This window comes from Enoplosus armatus, chromosome 12 (assembly GCF_043641665.1).
Source record: "Enoplosus armatus isolate fEnoArm2 chromosome 12, fEnoArm2.hap1, whole genome shotgun sequence".
Classification (NCBI taxonomy): Eukaryota; Metazoa; Chordata; class Actinopteri; order Centrarchiformes; family Enoplosidae; genus Enoplosus; species Enoplosus armatus.
In genome coordinates, this window is record NC_092191.1 from 8783766 (window position 1) to 8804470 (window position 20705).

The window sequence follows — 20705 nt, forward strand, 5'->3', positions numbered from 1 at the left end:
GTGAAATCTGATAAAGCCTCGGTTGTCTAGAGGTGTGGAGTTAGAAAGAAGTGCGTTTACCAGACCTCTGTACCCCGCTCCTTATCTCTGCTTGAGGCTTGTGGCTCGAGGCTACATTAGCCAATACTTGCATAACACACCTGAATCTCTGGCAGAGTTGTCGGCAGCCGCGTTGCATTGTGGGAAACGTAGGCCCGAGGTTTTGGCAAGGAAGAAGAATGCATAGAATAAAAAGTATGATATCGCTGCCTCTGCTGCATCCTTTTTTTATATATAAACTGTCCATCATGAGTCTGACAGTGTTATAGGAGTCCAATGCTAAATCAGTGGAGTTCTCTTTTAAGTGATTTAAGTTTCTCTTCCTCTATCTTGACCGCCTTGGAAGATTCTCCCTTCACTGAATATTATAGAGTGCATTCATTTTTTATATCTTCTTTGATTCCTATAATTGCTCTGGTCTTAAATTTTAACCTCCAGCATTTGCCTTTATTGTATCGTGTAGTCTACATTGGTTTGTTGTTTGAATTGTTTTTGGAGGAAATGTGTCACCTGTGTTTGTCATTTTTTGTATGTTTCAATCTCAAGTAGACTTACTGATTAAATTAAAGATTCACTGGGAAACAACAGTCAGATCCCAAGTGAGTCGGCCCCCTCGACCCGTGTGCTTGCCCGAGATTTGAATCTGGCTTTCTTACATTTTGTTACCATTTTTACAGTCTGAGTCAAATCACACAACTCCCTTAAATAAACCAAATCTGGCTGCAGATTTTCTGCTTTAATAATTCATATTTATCTTGCCATAGTGCCATCGTGAGCCAAAGAGACAAAGATAATGTTCATGTTGTGTCGCTGTTTGAAAGCCAAGCTCTGGTCCTTTCCACATGTCTGTTTTGGCCAGTGAGCAGCAGAAGCATGAGGGAAATGTGTAGGTGGTTAGATCAGCCGATGAAGTGTAAATACCACTCAATCTGTTCTCATTAGAGGAGTAAAAACATACGAATCACTTCGCCTCTATTAAAAATGCCCCAGGGTCCTGGTTAAGTGCGTGTGTGATAGTGTGTCTGTGTGTGTGTGTGTGTGTGTGTGTGTGTGTGTGTGTGTGTATTTGATATATATGTGGCTGTGTGTGTGAGAGAAGGAGGGGGTGACAGAATGATGTTTTGGCATTTGTGTCTGCAGAGGGGATCTGAAATGCCACCACCATCAGCGCTGCTTAATTCTCAGAAACACACTCTTAATCTGAACAGACAATCCGTTCCGACAGCCACTGTTATGATTCAAATCAACTTGGAGTGAAGGGTGTGTGTGTGTGTGTGTGTGCTCTTGTGAGTGAGAGAGTATGTCATTGTGTTTTGGTATGTGATTAGGTGTCTGTGTGTGTGCTCGTCTCGGTATGTGTGTGTGTGTGTGTGTGTGACCAAGATATCACACATCCATTCCACATTCCCCTATGATAATGTGGATTGATTATGGATATGATAATGAGAGGCCGGCGCGGCGTCGCGACCTTCACAAGGTCTAATTGAAACAAGCGTTGGTCCTCCGAAGCACTTATCAAGTCACACAGCACATCATTAATCACGGAGAATACAAGCTGTCACTGTAACACACACACACACGCGCGCACACACACACACACACACACACACACACTCTCTATTTTTCTGTTTTTCTAAAACACACACATGCTCTCTCTCCTGTCTCCTTCCTCTCCCTCTCTTTCTCTTACACACACACACAATGCAAGCTGTCACTACAATATGCCTGGTATTGTCTTCTTTTAAGGAGAGTGGACAGCTAGTCCACCCTCCATCTCTATTTTCTACAAGAAAAGTTGAAGAACAAACAGGCTGTTGGAGTTAAACCTTAAAAAAAGAAAAAAAAACAAGAGAGGGAATGTTAAAACAATTCAACAAATATGAACAGCTGTTCACTTCAACCAAACTCGCCTGAAATTGAATTAGCTCAAGTTGTTTTACTACCTGCTTTTATTAGAAGACAATTTAACAACCAAATGTGATTCCAATGTCTGATTAAGGCAGCATATGGTGCCTACCTGTTAAACACAACGCGTTCAATACCAGCTTAACGCCTCAGTGAGCCACTCGAATAAACTAATAAGCCCAATATCATATTAGTCATTACATAGTCCAACACACAAAATTCCAATCTGATAAAAAGGTGGTTTCATTATCATCATGTGGAAAACACAAGGGAGTTTGCACGCGCTGTGTCGATGCCATCACCAACTTTGTTAATTGTTATTCAATTAACTGCTTTTGTTAATGAAACCAATTAATAGCTTAAAACAAGCAGGGAGATATACGATTATTATGCATCTATGCAGAAGACAGCTAATTACAACTGTAAATCAATCAATTCTACATTAATCAGCTTGGAAAATGTCCAAAAACAACAAAGTCACTAAAAGACTTTGGAAGTTTTTTTTATTTTTTTTAACATATTTTGATTGCCATGCCATTATCCTGTCTAATGATTGTTAACGATCCTTTAAAGAGTTTATGATCCAATTTCCTTGCTATGAATTTAATTGGGATCTAAATAGTATAATCTTACGGTGTTAAAGTGTGGCCTGTATTTAATCAAGGGTGGTGTATCGGAGGAAGCTCTAACAAGGTCACAGAACTGCTCTCAGGACAAATACAGTCGGTGAAGCTTCACACTGCTGAAGGATGAGGACCATGCGGGCTTGATCAGTTTCAGAAATATTAAGAAATCAATCACTTTAGTGCCAGAATACAGACCTTCATAAGTATGATCTCTTCAGGATACACTGTTCTAATGTGTCAATAACTGGGTTTCAGAGTATTAACAATTTATTGCTATCTACATAGTTAGATAGTTGTCATTTATTGACAGTGATAGAAGTACTCAGATTCTTTACTTAAGTAAAAGTAGAAATACCACAATGTAAAAATAATCCATTACAAGTAAGTGTTACCTTCAAAATTATACTTAAAGCGGTACTATGTCACTTTTAAAAAAAGAAATAACCCAATCTTCCTCTTACAAATAAAAGCTGCATGGTCCGTGAAAGCCATCAAGGGGGTTTTAATTGGTCTAGTATGACCCAAAGCTTATGGTGCCTAATGCTTATGAAAGATATTGCTGTTTGCGGACTTCTTCTCCACTTGTGCTACGTAACGGATAAACATTTTAAAACAAGATGTAAAAGGCCGTATGTAAACAGTCTCAAGAGAGTCTTGAAAAATGAAAGGAAATCTTATCAGCCATTATCTTGTACTTGAAGCCACAGTGGCCACTGTTCAGCAAAAGTTATGAAGTCTCGTCTCGAATTTAATGTAAGTAAGTATTACCAGCAAAATTTCTGTAAAAGTATAAAATTAAAAGTACTCATTATGCAGACAAAAGGGCCTCTGACAGTGTTACATTAATATATATTATACAATTTGATTGTCATTGCTGATGCAATACGGTATATTTATATGTATATTATAGGTTTTTAAACTCTTAATCAGCTAAATAAGTAGAGCTGTCAGATAAATGTAATGGAGTAAATAATACAATATTCCCCTCTGAAATATAGTGGAGTAGAAGTAAAAAGCAGCTATTAAAATTCTAAAGTAAAGTACCTCTAAATTGTACTTAGTGCCTGAGTAAATTAGTTTATTTTACACCACACTGTGTGTCATGCACATACAGGTGCCCAGACAGTTACAGAGGTAAAGCATTTGTCAGACAAGAATATAACATTTAATTACAAAGAACTTTGTCTCCTGCCATAAGTTCTGCAAATAAAATCTGCCATAAAAAAGTTCCCTTCCTAAAACAAAACTCTTTTTTTAAAAATCATCCAACCTGAAGCTAAAAAATAAAATAAAAGAAATAAAGATCTTTTAACTAAAACTTCTAGCCCTGAAATCATCTATAATCATCATATAATGAGCAACAAAACATGAAATGGACGTAACAAACAAAGCCCGGTCTCTGCAGGGAGACCATTAAACCTACCTGTTTATGGCTAATGGTAATTAGTAACGTAAACATAGCTCTGCACACAGAGATCTTTGACTTTTGCTTAAACTCTGCTTCACACAAGACTCCACACTGTAGTTGTTTACATGAGACAATATGTTTGTATTTTAGGTTTGGACAAACATCAACAGACCACCTCTCCTTATACATAAGAACTTCTAATCAGTCCGGTCTAATTATTTTTGTAATATCCACACTTGAACCGTAATTGCAAAACATCACTTTTAAATGAGACTGCCCTCATTTATCAGAAAAATAATCCTCAGCCTGGATAATTATCAGACGTACAAACATAAACACCTTTAGAAGTTCTGATGTGAGGACCTGCTTGCCTCTACAGTCATGTGACCTGACCAGTGCCCTAGTTGAACACCTCTTAGATGTTTATGCATATGTGGACGCTAATCTCTCAGTCAGGACTATGGGATTTGTGAATATTTTGTTTTACAGAGATCAAAGTAGCCGGCTAGGATCAGGCGAAACCCTTCAAACACATCAAACAGAGAGCAATGCATCCTGAATCCCACGCCCACAGTAGCCAATCAAGCCATGCATAACTATTTTCCTTTGTAAAAGAAAAGGATTCTCAATGTGGGTCTCCCTCCGTCAACATCTCATGCAGCTCGCCCCCCACGGAGGCCAGGGGTTGTTCAGGCTTATGGGCTATCAAGGAGAGCCACTGCACCGTATCTGTACGCCTCTCATACTTGGCTAACACGATGCTGGTATTGGGGAACAGAGAGATACTGTGTTAAGAGATCAAAGCAGCAGTGCAGAGATTTAGACTCACAGCCTGTCAGTCAAGATGGCGAGACAAAGCAGAGGCAGACAGAAATGCTTACACACACACACACACGCTCTCCTGCTCACTCGCCGGCTTTCTCCGTGGTGTGCCTGTGAGGGGTGAGGCGTTACTGTCAGATGGCTTAGGGGCTACTCATTTGTAGACATCTACCGCACTGCATGAACACCTAAACTCACACACACACACACACACACTCAAAAGCTACAGATTCAAGCCCTTGTGGATGAGAGGTCGCTTCTAGCCTGTATATTGGCCTGTGGAGGAAAGTTCTGTGCTCTCAGCATTTTCCCTCGTCTCGAAGATGAATAGAGCTATTTTACAGACAGTGGAGAAACAACACAATTCTCTGTGTGCTTAGATACATGATGTAGGGCCTTCATTCCTGGTTGATCAAAGACATCTTTTTTTTTGTCAAGTTTGCAATATATCTCAAATACTTTTTGTGTGGATAGAGAACAGACATGGGGGGGGGGGCAAGATTGCAGTTCAACAGGAAATCCTGCTGTAAAGAATGACCCTCGTTAATGTCTTCTCTTTTGTACATGTGGATGTGATCACCTCTGCATGGTCTGTGTATTATTGTTAAATGTTCCACCACAATCTTTGTCCCTTTCACCTAGTGTGACAGGAAAGATCATTTCCTTTGTAGAAATCTGAAGCCTGTAAGAATGATATCACTAGGGGAAATGCTTTGGTACATTCTACAATGGAATCAAGACAACACAGAAAAAAACAGCCCTGTCATGGTAAATAAACAGGGAAAACGTGATTTTAAAAGTACCTGATAAAAATCACAGAATTTAATTCCTCTTAACTTGTCATAGGAAACTTGCACCTTAACAGCCAATGAATACCTATACCTCAGACTACATTAAGAATGACACAACACCACCTTGTGGCCGTTGACTGTAACATTTTAATTTAGATTTTGTTCCATCATTGACGGTTACATGGACAATGGAAATGGCTTAAATTGGATTAAGTTGAAAAATGCATTACGCTTACATAAAATTAAAAACAATTCTTAACATATTTGGACATTTCAACATTATAAAAAAAAAATTCCTCATGATAAGTGCAACACAAGTTGACTATCAGAAATTAGAAGTAGGCTCTTAAATTAAGGCAGGATGTCAACACTAATACCACTCTCAACTTACACTTCACAAATGACAGAAGGGGAAACTTGGAGCAAGCCTAAATTTGAGGCAGAGTGGCTGAGCATGCCCTGATGTCGGAAGAAGACTTGTGTTTAGGAAGAGGACTGAAGTTGATACCTCTACACAAAAACTCAAACACAAGTCAAAGCACAGAACAGCAGCAGTTAGTCACCGAGGACAGAGAGCCAACACACAGACAAATCTGATTGGCTGGAGAGCCCATGGTAAGCGCAGTTCCAGGAATGGGGGATGATCCCAGTAAAGTTCCCAAACTGAGGTGATCAGGCTGCAACTTCAGTTAGTGCAGTTTTCAGAGGCCTGAAAGAGAAAATGAATATAAAACAGGAGTCATCATCATGATTAATTATAAGATTATACAGTTTTTTTATTATAATCAAATTACATCTGCTTTATGGGTGTGCTACAGCTGTGCACAGAACAAAATTCTAAAATATGTTTGGAAAATACATGGGAGGGAAAGGACGACTGGGAGTTTGTGTGGAAAACACAAAAGCTACACCAAAATTAACTTTAGGAACTCGCATTGTGCATATGTTACTTTTTTTCAGGATCTCTGTGATGACAACTTTTTCTCTTGCCTGGATGACAAGATATTTTCTTATCACTAGTTGTCCTCAATAGTGATTGAAATGTTCCCTTCATGATTCAGTCACTCCGAAGACTTAAACCCCAAATCACAAACCAACAGAATTAAACTTGAGCAATATGATACCATGTTAGGAGAAGGAGATAGACTACTTATATTGCTTTATATTGTGTTATAATATGTTTTCTGGAAAATCAACAAACCAGACAGAAATGTCTTTTTTTGGATAATCGACCAAATACCTTACAAATCAATATACCTAATCACATTTGTGCAAAAATTCAATATTGCCATAAAACAGTCATGGAACATTGCTCACAATGGCCTAATACACCCAGAGATACTGAAGGGAGGGATACCTCCATAGCAAATGGTAGAATCCCTGACAGCTGACATTTTTTATTGTCTCATCGTATATATTGTCATATCCTGCTACCCTATACCATGTCACTGGACACATTCACATCGAACAGCTTTGTTTACAGTTTTCAATTACAGAAGACATCTAGGGTGCGATACCAAACCATGAAGTAGAACAGCTGCAGGCATCTCAACTTCTGATACTACACTAGTTTTCAGTGCTGGTGTAGGCTGTTGTATTGACATCAAATCATCTGAATCTGAATTGATTGTGATTAGCTGATCAACAGAATGACATGTATGACAATTTCAATAACCTATCATATGTATGTCATCTATCAAGTCATTTATCCACAAAAAACAAAACAACAACAACCAAACACTTCACAATACACTGGTTACAGCTGATAAAATGTGTTTCTGCTTTTCTCCCTGTTATATCATTGCAAATTGAAGATTCTATGTTTTGGACTGTGTCAGACAGTGTAAGAAATGTTACGACACCACATTGAGGTCTGGTAATTTCACACAACGGGGCTGGGACTTAACCCACCACTTAAATGACCACCACCAAAAACAGTATTTTCAATAATATGAAATGGTGAGCTCTTTGGGAGCCAGTATCTGTACCTTGAGGGATTCAGAAGCTTTACGCAGTTCTTTGATGACTGCAGACAAAGCTTCTGGGTTGATGCCCTGCTCACACAGTCTCACACATATGGACAGAGACTCCATGTCCAAACCAGTGTTAAGCAACCTGGAGATCTCCAGCAGCACTGTTGGAGGACGAAGGTGACAAGTTACCCTAGTTACATTCATTTTCTAGTGACAACAACTCAGAACTTTATTGCTTTATTGTCATATGCAACTTATTAGCAATACAATAACAAACAAGCCAGTAGTTCGTACATAAAACCCAGTTAATTTGAAGATAATTTACAAGTACATAAACTGTTGCATGTGAATTAAATTAAATGTATTTACCGTCCATTGTCTCCCGGACTGCGTTTAGATTTGCATTTGCTGCACTTGCCATGGTGTGGAATGAATGTAGCTAATTAGTTAGCCAACGCTTGCTAGCAGGTGGCTAACAGATAAGACTTGAAGAGGTCTCTGACGCGATACAAGATGAAGTTATTGCAACAGTTCAGGAAGACTTTAAACGTCCCGTATTCATTTTAGATAAGATATCTAAAAAATAGAAATGCACAATCAATAAGGGACAATATTAACAGCTAGCTACCTTGCCTGCTAAGCTCACTGGCGAAACTGGGGGAGGAAGTGACGACATGGTTATTTTTCATTGATTGGTTCCCAAGAACTTCCTGTAACATTTCTATTGGCTAGCGGACCTTGTAGCAAAATTGAAATAAACGTTTGAACCCTCTCACTGCTGATTGTTTGCTGACTCTTCAATGAAGATTGTTTTTAGCTGTGTGTTCAAAGTCCTGGCTCATTAACAGTTGTAAGTACCAACGGCAAAATGTTTATAATGTATAAATGTATATATGTTTTAAGTAAAGTGGTGTGTTGAGAAAGAGGGCAGGAGGAAACGTGTAACGTAACTAACTGTTAGCTAACATTACACTAATTGCGACCTTCGAAGGCTAGTTAACGCTATAGAAACAGGTAAAGTCATGTAGTTAGTTAGAATTAGTTAGAAAAGTCTATTAACCTTACAACGAAACAGAGGCTGTCGTATGTGTGCAATTTTATTTCTGAAATGTTCTTTTCCTTTATGCTGACTGGAAAATGTGTTGTTGTTAGCTAAGATGGGGGACCATGTTGAGGTGCAGATCACTCCAGAGACTCCAGGCAGGCCTTCCATTAGAAACCCGTTTGAAAGTCCCAATGACTACCACCACCTCTGTGAAGCCCTGGTGCCAAGCCCATCTGTCTTTAAGTCCAAGGCATGCAAAGCTGTAAGTCTGAACACCTCAAATCCTATAGACCGAGGACTATGACACATGCACTGACACAAATATCTAAATACTGTATTATTTCAACAAGTTTTGCTCAACTGAAGGGCGTATGTAGTCTTTTATTCACTTCTTTATCTGTCTCTTTCCCAGACTCCTCCCAAGTTTAACTGGTCTATTGATGAAATGGCCAGTCTTCTCCCAGCACATATAGACCCAGAGGAAATCCAGCGACAGTCTTTTTACCTCAGCCAGACAAGGTATGTACTGAAACACAGCAGTCACAGTAGCCGTAATGTTAGTACATATGTGGGATCATTGTTACAGAACCTTCCTTGAGGAGGGTTAAGTAAGTGTTCCGTTAAAGTAACTGTTGCAAATTAAAGATGGCAGGAAATTTAAATGACAAAACTTTTTTTTCTACCAAATATCTAGGATGGATTCTGACATTGAGGAAAAGCGTCAGAATGCTATTGAGCAGGTATTCCAATCAAATCTAATCATATTGTATAATGATAGAAGTTAATATATTGATGATTTTATAGGTTACGTTTGTAATTTTGTCATTTGTCTGTCTGCCAATAAAGTTTTTCACCAAAGGAGCCATCGTGCCTTCCCCTTGGGCAGCACCAGACACCCGTAAAGGCCCTCAGGTCTATATGAAAAGTAAGTCCCTTATTGTTTATATTACTCCTCAGTCTTTTTATAGTCATATTTCCTCCATGTATTTGCCTTGTTGTATTCTGTTTTTGTACATTATTTAAGCATTTTATGTTACCATATTGTGTTTTTGCACTTGTAGGTTGTATGTCTGCAATGATTGCCGAGGAGCCAGAGAAAGTCTCAGGTTGGTGTGTGTTCTTTGAGAGGGTTTGGAATTACTTTGTACAAACAGTGACCCATCTCCTTTTCTTTCCTTCACCATCTACTAACTTGTTTTGATCTCTTCATTATGTCTGTTTTACAGTTGCTTGTCAGACAACACTTTCGTTACCGTTGGCTTTTGATTTGGAAAAAGTACTAGGTAAGCCTCTAATAAATGCCAGAACCATCAAATCAGAGTCTGTTATCAGAGTCAGAGTATTCTACCATTGCGTCACCATGTTTGTCTGTCTGTTTCTTCCCGCTCCTCAGGGGATTATTACCGCAATGAGGAAGCGTGTGATGCTGTGCAGGAGAGTCTCAGTTCCTCCTCCTTACGACGAAAACTCTTCCTTGATGGCCAGGGCAGTTACAGCGGCTCTGACAGCTCTAGCCCACCAAGCCCAGAGAGAAGCCACGGCAGGCAGGAGAGACCTTCTCTAAACCGAGGAGAGGGAGGGGTTGAAGCTATGACGTCTATCTTCTGCTCCCCTTTGTCCTGTGGGGTGTCTGCTCCAACTCCCTCTACGGTGAGAGGAGAAGTATAGGGATGCAAATGAGGATTATTTTGCCATACTCTTGGTATGCGCAGCACAAAATCTGTGTGGAAGTATCTTTTAACTTATTTATTTATTATTAAATTGGCAATTATATTGTTATTTCTAATATTTATTTCTAATTGTGAAAGGGAAAATCCCAAAAAATGACTGTGAACATAACGTAACGTAACTAATATTTTACTTAAAGTGATTTTTAGCAAGGAGTTATAGGGCTTTTTTGGTATTTGGATCAAACTGTTTAAGTTAAATTAGCACTTTTAACTGTTTAAACAAATATTTATTTGCATTGTCTTAACTATAGGGTCAGTTCTCGTCCAGTCCCATCCAGCATGGCTGCTTTCGGGATTGCAGCCTCGGCAGCATCGCCAGTCCTCTGTTCCCTGATAGGTCGTCTCCTGCTGGTCTCGTCTCCCCCACAATTTCTCCTATTGTTGCACATGCAGCACGCACACCCATAGGCTCAGGTAAATTTTGTAAAATAAAGCAGAACTGAAGAAACACCCTCATGTTAGGATTTACTATATAACACAAGTTTCCCCTCAAACTGAATCTGAATATGTGCTCCTTTTTTTTAGCTGAGAGGAAGCAGCTGACCAATTTGACTCCACACGGTGTTCCCCTGGACATCAATGTCACTTCCTGCAACGAGAGCCCATTTGTTGAGGGTTGCTCTCCCATTCGTAGCTGCTCCCCACATCAGCTCCACTGCCACAATGAGCCCCAGCACAATGCCAGACCCAAGCCCCGACCCAGAGTCCGCTGCTGGGCCTCCCCTCCTCTCATCTCCCCGATCCTCAACCCTAAGCTCCAAGACAATCAGGACGCTGAGGAACAACTCCCCTTGTCGTCGTCCTCCTCTTCCTCTTCTCTCCCCGCTATGGAGCTAGATCCGTCTTCACCCATGGCCCACGGTGCTCACCCCATTGACACTGAGAGAGTTAGCCTGGATCCTATGGAACCTGTGAAAATGGAGGAGGACAAGGAGATGGGGATAGAAGGGAGGTTGGGGGATGAGGGAGATGAAGAGGAAGAAGGTGGAGGGCCTTCAGGGCAGCTGACCAGCTCTCGCATGGGCAATGTGTCGGCAATAGAAAGCTCTCAGATGTTTCTGTCTCTTCTGGCAGAAGGAAGCAGCATACGCTACGATTCCAGCATGCAGGTTTGTGAGCAATTGAATCCTGGCAGAACTAAGAGCTACTTTATTTTTGTGTTTCACTGTATATTTAACTTACTCTTATATGAATGAATTGTTGATCATATTTGTAATGGACTGCTTTTTGTGTGTGTTCAGGTGGACAGCGGGTACCACACTACCTCAGCAGGCACCGCCAGTCTTATAGATGGCCTCAGCTCAGACTGTCACAGCAGAGAGTCCTTCAGTTCAAACCTGGCAGAAGAAGCCTTCCACGTCAATCGACACACTAAAGTAAAGGTACTGTTTACACACAAACACAGGGTTAAGCATACGTGAGTGTATGTATTTAGATCTAATTGAGTATCAGTAATCAAAGTATCTTGACTTTACTAACATGTGGCAAGGAGTTATATGGTGCATGCTGTAAGACTTAATTCATTTCTTTTAGTTAGTTATTTTTTCATTTTCTTTTCATCTTGCTAAAAGTAAGTTTCTTATTTTCCAGGTATTTTATCCTCACCACTGAACCATCTGATTGATGCATTTAAAGGGACGCCTCTTCCAGTGGAAGCTGAAGATGATTTATTTTGCAAACAAATACAGAAATACACTATATTTGAAGCATTTATGTTGAATTATTTGGTTAGGGTGAATGGGATCAACTGTTAAATTAAGTGAACAGAACTCAGGAGTTTCACAAGTGGTTGTTAGTTCTTTGAAGGTTTAAAGTTCAAGTTGCCAATGCTCTACCATAGTATGTTACAGGTTAGAAGGGAGAAGACTAATGCATGGCCTATCTTAGTCCCACTGTAAGACACTGAAAAGCTATAAGTCAACAGTTTTTTGGACCCAGTATACAGGTGCGGTGAGGGGAAGGGGAAAAAAAAAGTAAATTCTGTATCAAACGTGCACAACAGTAACCTCTTTGAATGCTGTATTGATGCGAATGCCATCATTTAAATTTTATTTGGTGCTGACATGATCGACCTGATAGATCCTGACTTTCAGATGACATCAGATTTGTACTGTATTTATGTTTTTATAAAACCGTTTATCATGAAGTTTTTATATGATGAGAGCTTTTTCTTTTATTGAACAAGTATGAACTGTTAAAATTCAGGTTATCTGTGGATCTTCTTTGGATTGTTAGAATATTTATTCCTGAATAATGCCACTAGCAAATTAAAAGCTGATTGAGCCATGTGTTTTTCATATACTAATAAGCTTTGGCTGGATCGTCACATTAAATTAATTTGAATTCTTTGTCTGGCTTGAGAAGACATTGTTTATTTTTGAGTCAGTGTTTCTACAATGTTTATTTTCAGCACTGTAGTTTGACTTGGTTTGGTGCAGAAATAAGAATTTAATGACATTATCATTCAGTGTAACTGCATTGTGACAATTCTCATTATGGTTTAAATTACCTTTGACCAAATTATGTCTGTCAGATTTTAAATAGTTGGGAATATACAGTACATGATTTTTTCAAAATTATAGGATTTTGATCTGGTAAGACAAAATCATTTAATGTAGGATTTTGAATACTTAAACGGTATATTCATTTTATATATTCGTAGACAATGTTTTCAAGTTTTACAGATTTTAGGTTCATGCTGGGCCCACAAAACACACTGAACCAAATAGGTAAAAAAAAACAACTTTAATGACAAGTTACACTGCATTTATAACTTGCCCCTGTCGTTGTGTATCTACCAACAAGTGTTTCACGAAATATAAAATGAGTGTATGAGCAGAGTGGTGCGTGTGAGGTTGTGTAGCTTCTCAGGTAGATTTATTAAAATAGGCACACTTGCTCAAAGTATAACAGTTAATTGTGTCAATGCTTCAAAGAGTCCAAACTGGTGCTTTTATAGACTTTGACAATGTGGTTCGGGTGAATTGCTCTGCTGCTTTCTGTGTCAGCGGTCCAGTTTTGGTTTCTTGGCCTGTGGTTCAACTTCTGGGGCTGGAACACTCACACCGGGAATCTAAAATAAAGACAATTAGTACAAAATGCTGGTAATTCTTGAGCAAATTGAATGAATTTTCCTATTAGGACTAACTGAAAACATCCTCAATCAAACCTAAATACAAGACAAGCACAAATTAGATGAAAAATCTCTTAGGCTAACATTAAAGATGTAAAGGTAGCTATATTTGTGTTCCACTGGTTTTTCGATAGTGAAACCTGTGTTCAGTTTGATCGGTCCTTACCACAGGGTGAATCAGAGCCATGCGGATCTTCTGGTGCTGAATATTGGAGTCGTCCAGGCTGATGGTGACCTTCACCTTGTCAAATATGCTGAAGGTGTGCTGCTCTACCTTCAGAGTGGGACCCTAAACACACATACAGAAGAGATCTTTAAAGCATCTGATGGCTTTAGTTTGTCAGTGTTGATCTAACCATCCATAAAAAATAACTTTCATTTATACCTCTTCATCAAAAACAAGGTTTGGCGCCACCTTGTCTTTGGTGTCAAAGAAGACGGTTCCCTCCAGGCCAAACTTTGGGATGAGTACTATGATTGCGTTCTTTCTCACAAACAGAACAAATCCCTCTTCGTTCAGTATGCCGCGGCTCTTGAAGAACAACTGGAAAGAGATCATTTGTATTAAAAGCATGAATTTCCAGTGAATTATGCAGTATGATGTGGGGTCTGTTTTCTATTTTCTATCTTCACTCAAACCAAAGGCTCATGGGGTTATAAATGGACATTATCAAACCAGAGTGTTCATATGTGTTTACCTGTGAGTGGAAGGCCACCGATGCCCTCTGTGCATACTGAGACATTTTATGTCTGTAGTTGAGGTTATTGGAGAGGGCTGACTGCTTATGTTTGTCCATTAAATCTGGGTAGGTGCTGTCTGCTGCTATGGCCACTGCCAGCAGGCGGTGTACTATAATATCTGCATACCTGTGTAAGACAGCAGAAGAACAAGGTGGAGGGGGAGGAAGAAAGGAGGTAGAGGTTTAAATAGAGAAAAAGGGAATATGGATGACATAAGGAGGTTAGAAAGAACTGTGCTGTGGTAGTTTGTCTATTGTTATAAAGGCCCGACTCAACATATTTGGTCAAGATGTGTAGAATATCTGTTTTCATACCTCCTAATGGGTGACGTGAAGTGTGTATAAATGGGTGAAGCGAGGCCGTAGTGGTGGAAATCGCTGTCCATGCCAGAACAAAAATAGACAGCCTGCATCATGCAGCGAGTGGCCAAGATGCGCAGTAGCGTGTTAAAGTACGGGAAGCCTTCTACTTTGGCCACGTCAAGGGAGTCAGCCAGTGCCTTGGCCGAATCTGTGTGGATCATCACTTCCTGATAAGAAAAGGAAAAAATATATATATATAATTTAAAGTAGAAATCTTATCTTACATATACATGTATTGCTTAATCATTATTATTATTATTACTATTATTATTTTACTTTATTAGTCTACTATAATGATTCCCAACCGGAGGCACAAATGCTGGGGGTATGTGGAAACACTGCAGAGTAGCTCAACTAGTTTGTAAAAATAGAAATTACAATTTGAATTAAAAAATCCACACCATATGTTGAGAGTGTTTGAAACCTAGTTAGCAAGCAAGCAGAGAAGTTGAAACAGTTAGCTAATGTGACGGTTAAATGATTAAAATAAATAGCTAAAAGTAATGGATAAATGGTTAAAATAGCTTAGAGAAATGGGTAAGTGTTTGAAATAAATGGCTGTGATGATGAAGGGGTACATCTCACAGGGCTGTCATTACAAGGCAAAATTATTAAATTAGCTCAAGACACAAGCATTTGACCACCCGTCTCCACTCACCTTGGACTTTGCAGCCTTGAGCAGGATGTCGTAGTTAGATGGAGGCGGTGCTGGATGTTTCCTCAGCATGGCACAGTCTGGAAATTCATCATAAATCTTCTGGGCAACTGAAATGTTGGCGAGCAACATGAACTCCTCCACCATGGAGTTTGTCTCCCTAATAACCCAGAGATGACTTTATTTATATATGTACAAAAAACACAACAAGACGCATACAGACACACTGAAAAAGGCATTTTAAAAAATGATATTTGGTGGAGGGTTTCAAAGGAGATTCTACAGAATGCTCCTTTTTGAAGTTACCTACATGAGTTCTTTGGTCTGGAGGTCAATGGGGTCATGGGTTTCACTGTCAATGTGGAAACGGACCTCTAAGGATGACAGCGTCAACGCCCTGAAGGAAATCAAATGCAACACAAAACACAATTCATGTTAAATACAGCCAGTTTAAATATATAGCGGTTATACGAGTTAGGATCAACAAAACTCTGCATTCTTGCTTCTTTCCTCATATCTCCTAATTGCTTTTCATCTGTTGTCAGTCAACTGGAATGCATCAAGGCAACTGAGCCATGTATACACCAATAAAAACTCAAGCAAATAGCATTTTCTCCCCACAACATTAAATGTACCATCGTACATTTTGTAAATCTATTATTTAGTCTCTTCTCCTCCTAAGCCCTTACCCTTTCTCTATCCTATGCCTCTTGAGGATTTTGGCTAGTTTGTTGAGACCTCGTAGATTCTTGGTGATATCATCATTCATGGTGGTGTCATCAATCCTCATCTGGGCCTCAGCATAGGTCAAAGAGGCCTGTATCAGATCAAATGGTGGGGGGGCAAGAAAACGTAAATGAACAAAAGACATGCTTGAAACTATGAAAATATTGACCCTGTAATTTTGTTTTTTAATGAAAGCAGGTGGTAGTAGTATTAGTTGCAGGTCATTTGATTCGCACATCACTGCAAAAATAATATATTTTCTTTCTTTCTTTTTTATATTTTCATTGTACATCATGTGCTGGTACTATACCTTGGAGTTAATGACACTTTTTGTGAACCGGGTCTTTAGAATTTCAGCCTCGTGGTTCATTTCCCAGATACATGAGAAAGCCAACCTGGTAAAAAGCACAAAACATTTTAACAGCATTCAGTTCACATCAGCTGGAATGGCAAACATCTATGATTGATAAAAGAGTATTTGATGATATTGATTATTGTGTATGTATCTCCAGTCCTCACCTTTCTACATTGGAGCGTAGAGAACAAAGATTGGAGCTCAGCAGCTCAGGAACCATATCTATCCTCTGATGGACACAAAATTAAACACAACATGTAACTCGATGTCGATTTATTCTAGTTTTTAGGAGTCAAAATATATTTTCATGAATCAATAAAATTCTAAACTCAAACAGCTGAAAACGTGGCAAAAGTGTCAAATCTACCACAACAGGTTCTCTGTTCACCTTCACTGCAAACAATCTTTTCCAAAGATAAAATCACGAGGCTTATAGACATTCAAATTCTGATGTTGTTAAAACACTCCGATGCAAGAGTCTGTTTTTCTTACTTTGCCACACAAGTAGACAGTGGTGCCACGGTTCGCAGCCTCTTTGTCCAAAGCGTTGCCAGGTCTGATGAAGTGACTGACGTCGGCGATGTGGACGCCCACCTACAGCAAACAAAAAACATACTGTGGGCTCACATGCAATATAGACAAAAAAATTGAATACTGTTACTTTATAGTGTATGTGTACCTCAAGGTTTCCATTGTCCAGCTCTCTACAGTGCAGGGCATCATCTATGTCTGTACATCCTGGAGGATCCACACTGCACACTGTCAGATGCCTCAGGTCCTCTCTCTTTGCCATGTCCTTACCACACACATCCACATTAATATAAACATATACACACCAGACCTATATATGTGTGCTTTCAAATTATAAAAAGGTGATAGACCCACTGATCAACAAAACGGTGATTAGAATACTGCTCAAGAAAAGCTGCTATTTACCTCTGACTTGATAGCCCACGGCATCTTGGGAAGGAAACTGAGCACAGCCTGAGAGAAGTCCTGGTGGGGGACGTCATGCTCCAGTAGCAGCACCTCCTGCTCTGTGTCCTTCTCCCCTGCATTTCCCAGACTGCGGACAAAGTGACCCTAACAAAGAGGAAAAAATAGATTTCTCTCCATGGACAGACTTTGTCATGTATTATTACATGTCATGCCAGAGAAGAGTGGCATCATATAAATGTAGAAAACATAAACAATTCAATTTCCTGTCAAATTTTGGCAAGTGGAGATGTAACCACACATATTTTATTACATTATTATCATAATATATATATTTGACAGTCTGTTCCAACTCACATTTGGATATCTGGAGTGTTTGGGCCAGCCATCAATTGCCACCATGATCCTCTGGCCCACCAGTGTGGATGCCTGACGTGTTTCAATGCGAATGCGAGGGATACGGCGGTCTGCTGGGGTGAAGAGATGGCGGGTTGACTGAACGAAAAAGGAAAGAAAAGGGACGGTCAGTGCTGAAGGTAAGAGAGGAAGAAGTTAGACAGAAGTGCTATACAGTTTGTGCAGTGTACAGAAATTTATCAATTTAAATCAAAATGCAGCTTCAAAATTTCAAACCAAGCAAAATTAAATTGTGTATGACATACAGGATAACACAGCAGTCTAGACTTACCTCTTTAATGTGGGAGGCATTGAGCATGCCACAGAATGGCCTCCAGCTTCTTTTGATGATTCCCACTACTTTGCCTGTGGGCTTCTTGGCTGCTTCAGCTGCAGATATCTTCAACTGCTCAAACACACAGGAACACAGACTAAATAAAGATACTGTAGCTACAAAGGCCAAATTGAGGTCATTCTATTGCAAAGTAAAAAAAAATGTATATATCTCATTTTGTGCAGCAAAGCACCCAGATACAATCCAAAATCCAAATTCACCGCTTTCTCCTCCTCCTCTTCTTCAGTATTATCGTCCTTTGCTGCACCTTCATCCTGCAGCACGACTGAGGAGGGCGCCACCCACTGATCCCGTGGCAACAGCTGCACGGCAACCACATCCTGGTACACTGCTCTGTTGAGGTTCTGAAGACCCTGGATGAGAACCTGGCAGCAGGCCGAAGGGACAGTACAGAGCTTTTTACATATGCATGCACTGAACAAAGTTAGTCAATTAACTAGTAGTAAATCCTCTAACTGGAAACTTAGATCTCAACACAACATGACACATTCTCACCCAAACCCAGATGAGATCCAAACATTTCCAGGTTTTGGATAATTGTTCAGACCCTATAACATTCAAACACAAATGTAAACACACACACATACCTCCATGCTATCTTCCCCCTCTCCCTGGACAAAGACTGTGGCCTCCAGATAGTTGTCCCTGCTGGCCCTAAAGGTGCCCTGCAGGAAGGAGCCACTCTTAATTCCTGCTTGGATCTTGGACAGAGGGAGGTGCTCTGGGAATAGCACCTTACTACTTGTGATATGATTCTAAGGGAGGAAAGAAAAATAAATCAATGGAAGGAGAAAAGAGAGAGTCCCACAGACTTTAGGCACAAAGAAAAAGGCAGTGGTGTAAACAGGAGATACAGATACAAATTATATATACAGTCTCACTACTACAAAATTGTGCAAATGTTTACCTTGTCATCATTGGACAAAGCCAGGCGATCCATAAGCTCAGGGTTCGCTATCAGACTTTTGATGTACTCTTCACCTAGAATGTAAGTGAATAAATGTTTGTGACAAAGTGATGCCATTTGAAATTATGCTTGTATCCAACAGAATAGGAGCCTTGGGAGGCTTTTCCTTGCTGAAAAATTGGAGCTGTGTTCTTGATATGCACAGCTGTTCAAACTGTGCCCCATCATATTTTCTTTCTCTGAAGATAGATCACTTACATTTGTATACCAGCAGGCCGCTCTCCTCTGCCTTCTGCTTGTTCCCTAGATCATTGGTGAGGAGGACCACCTTGAGCCCATCTGCGCTGGACTCGGATGTCTTCAGGTGCTGGCTGTACCATTTTGCAGCCACGCGGATTGCACGGTCGTTACGGTCATTGGCACTCTCCCCCGGTTCACGTTCAATGAATGTCTCTCTGGAATAATAGAAATTATAAGGATGAATGTGTAACAAGCATAAAGGAAAAAAAATCAGACATGCTTTTCCAAGTAATTGTGCAAATGTGAAGAGGAATATGAGTAGTAACTTTATGTGCAACTGGCCAAAGTATTTTGACACTGATTATGTTTACATGCTATTACTATTACTATGTGCAATTAAGATGTTGTGATACAGTAAAAATGTCAGTGGTGTCTTTGTACTTGTGGTGTTCGTTGGTAAAGGTGTAGAAGTGTTTCTCTTTCTCGTGTATGATGTCCTTCAGGCGTTTATAGACTGGTGCACTGCGGTGGCGAACCTCCTGCAGCACAGTCTGAAGGATAATCACATTACGAATCACAGGATCTTCCAACACGTCAATCTGCAGGACACATAAATTGTAAACATAACGTTAAAGAGAATCAGAGCTGTTCAGAATCAGGTGCAAAGGTTATATGGGTGCAACTGAAAAAATAGGATAATATAATTGCCCCAAAATAAGGAATCACCTACATTTATGTTAGACCTGCACTGCAATTGGTTAATATACTAATGTTTTAGTCATAAAAAGACACACAAAGCAGAATATATAACTGTATTAATATTACAATAACCAGAAGTCGTGCTATTGAATCATAAATAAATATCATGACCATACTAATTATGTATTATGCTGTATTATCACAATACACGAGAGGCAGAAATTGGGGCTTCAAGTCTGTATGAAAACTACACGTCAGGATGTCTGGAAATCATCATATTGGGCTGCTTGGTGATCCAAAAGCCATTCTCGTTTGTGTACACATATGAAATAAGATATCATGGGGAAGAAGGAAAATGTGTTTTTTACCTGATGCAGCACTACATTCGTATCAGGGACGAGATAATGTGGATAAGAGCACAGGTTGCTCTCAATACACGCGTCTCTCTGTAGCACCGTGGACTCCTGTTTGCATTCGGTGCAAACTTCGCTTCCACACCAAATGTCATCTCTCAGATAATGCTCGCGCACAATCTTCATCACCTGACCCGACCGGGTCTTCTTAACGAAGGTTTTAGATTTCAACATGACGACGATAAAAGCCTCAAAAGGTTAAATCCCGATGTCTTTATGCTACCATTTGATGACAAGCAAACAGTTAGCTGCCCATGTGTAAACTAACCACCTCAGTGGGCCGACAAAACCCTTCACAGAGTTTTGATAAAACAAGGGGGAAAAAAGTCGGATTCCAGGTGTTCGTTTTCAATCGTGTATTTTTCCTTTATGTTAATCTCTATTTGGAAACCGTGTCGGAAATAATACGCAAGTTATGTATAAAGACACAACGACATTTTACGGGTTT

At 39.8% G+C, this 20705-nt stretch overlaps 3 protein-coding genes across 3 annotated transcripts; 1 reads left to right on the top strand and 2 right to left on the bottom strand.

The window, feature by feature from the left end:
• Positions 1-5715: 5715 nt before the first annotated feature.
• Positions 5716-8206, bottom strand: mzt1 (mitotic spindle organizing protein 1). Its single transcript, XM_070916408.1, has 3 exons — positions 7934-8206; positions 7580-7725; positions 5716-6300 (listed from the first exon to the last, which is right to left on the bottom strand). Exons 1-3 carry the CDS (start codon positions 7983-7985, stop codon positions 6277-6279), a joined length of 222 nt encoding a protein of 73 aa, XP_070772509.1. The 5' UTR covers positions 7986-8206; the 3' UTR covers positions 5716-6276.
• A 127-nt stretch (positions 8207-8333) lies between these two features.
• bora (bora aurora kinase A activator) lies at positions 8334-11950 on the top strand. The gene is made up of 12 exons (XM_070916561.1): positions 8334-8414; positions 8717-8871; positions 9022-9128; positions 9304-9349; positions 9456-9534; positions 9671-9715; positions 9836-9892; positions 10003-10259; positions 10591-10753; positions 10865-11448; positions 11581-11721; positions 11930-11950. The coding sequence occupies exons 2-12, from the start codon at positions 8722-8724 to the stop codon at positions 11948-11950; spliced, it is 1650 nt and encodes a 549-aa protein (XP_070772662.1). The 5' UTR covers positions 8334-8414; positions 8717-8721.
• Positions 11951-13070: 1120 nt separating this feature from the next.
• Positions 13071-20431, bottom strand: dis3 (DIS3 exosome endoribonuclease and 3'-5' exoribonuclease). Its single transcript, XM_070916085.1, has 21 exons — positions 20213-20431; positions 19587-19744; positions 19164-19360; positions 18906-18979; positions 18586-18753; positions 18199-18363; positions 17936-18049; positions 17605-17742; positions 17248-17394; positions 16991-17107; positions 16804-16905; positions 16476-16540; positions 16267-16351; positions 15920-16047; positions 15541-15627; positions 15234-15390; positions 14528-14742; positions 14171-14339; positions 13858-14016; positions 13639-13761; positions 13071-13412 (listed from the first exon to the last, which is right to left on the bottom strand). Exons 1-21 carry the CDS (start codon positions 20429-20431, stop codon positions 13344-13346), a joined length of 2856 nt encoding a protein of 951 aa, XP_070772186.1. The 3' UTR covers positions 13071-13343.
• Between the last annotated feature and the right edge of the window lie 274 nt (positions 20432-20705).

Bases quoted from the DNA above. Each gene is read 5' to 3' on its own strand.
- mzt1 (XM_070916408.1), bottom strand. From the start codon at position 7,985: ATGGCAAGTGCAGCAAATGCAAATCTAAACGCAGTCCGGGAGACAATG. The intron at 7,726-7,933 runs GTAAATACATTT...GTCCTCCAACAG, and splicing joins AGTCCGGGAGACAATGGACG to TGCTGCTGGAGATCTCCAGG. The intron at 6,301-7,579 runs GTACAGATACTG...TTTCTCTTTCAG, and splicing joins AAGCTTCTGAATCCCTCAAG to GCCTCTGAAAACTGCACTAA.
- bora (XM_070916561.1), top strand. From the start codon at position 8,722: ATGGGGGACCATGTTGAGGTGCAGATCACTCCAGAGACTCCAGGCAGG. The intron at 9,350-9,455 runs GTATTCCAATCA...CTGCCAATAAAG, and splicing joins GTCAGAATGCTATTGAGCAG to TTTTTCACCAAAGGAGCCAT. The intron at 10,754-10,864 runs GTAAATTTTGTA...CCTTTTTTTTAG, and splicing joins ACGCACACCCATAGGCTCAG to CTGAGAGGAAGCAGCTGACC.
- dis3 (XM_070916085.1), bottom strand. From the start codon at position 20,431: ATGTTGAAATCTAAAACCTTCGTTAAGAAGACCCGGTCGGGTCAGGTG. The intron at 18,050-18,198 runs GTGAATTTGGAT...GTGTTTGAGCAG, and splicing joins AAGAGGAGGAGGAGAAAGCG to TTGAAGATATCTGCAGCTGA. The intron at 13,762-13,857 runs GTATAAATGAAA...ATGTGTGTTTAG, and splicing joins ACCTTGTTTTTGATGAAGAG to GGTCCCACTCTGAAGGTAGA.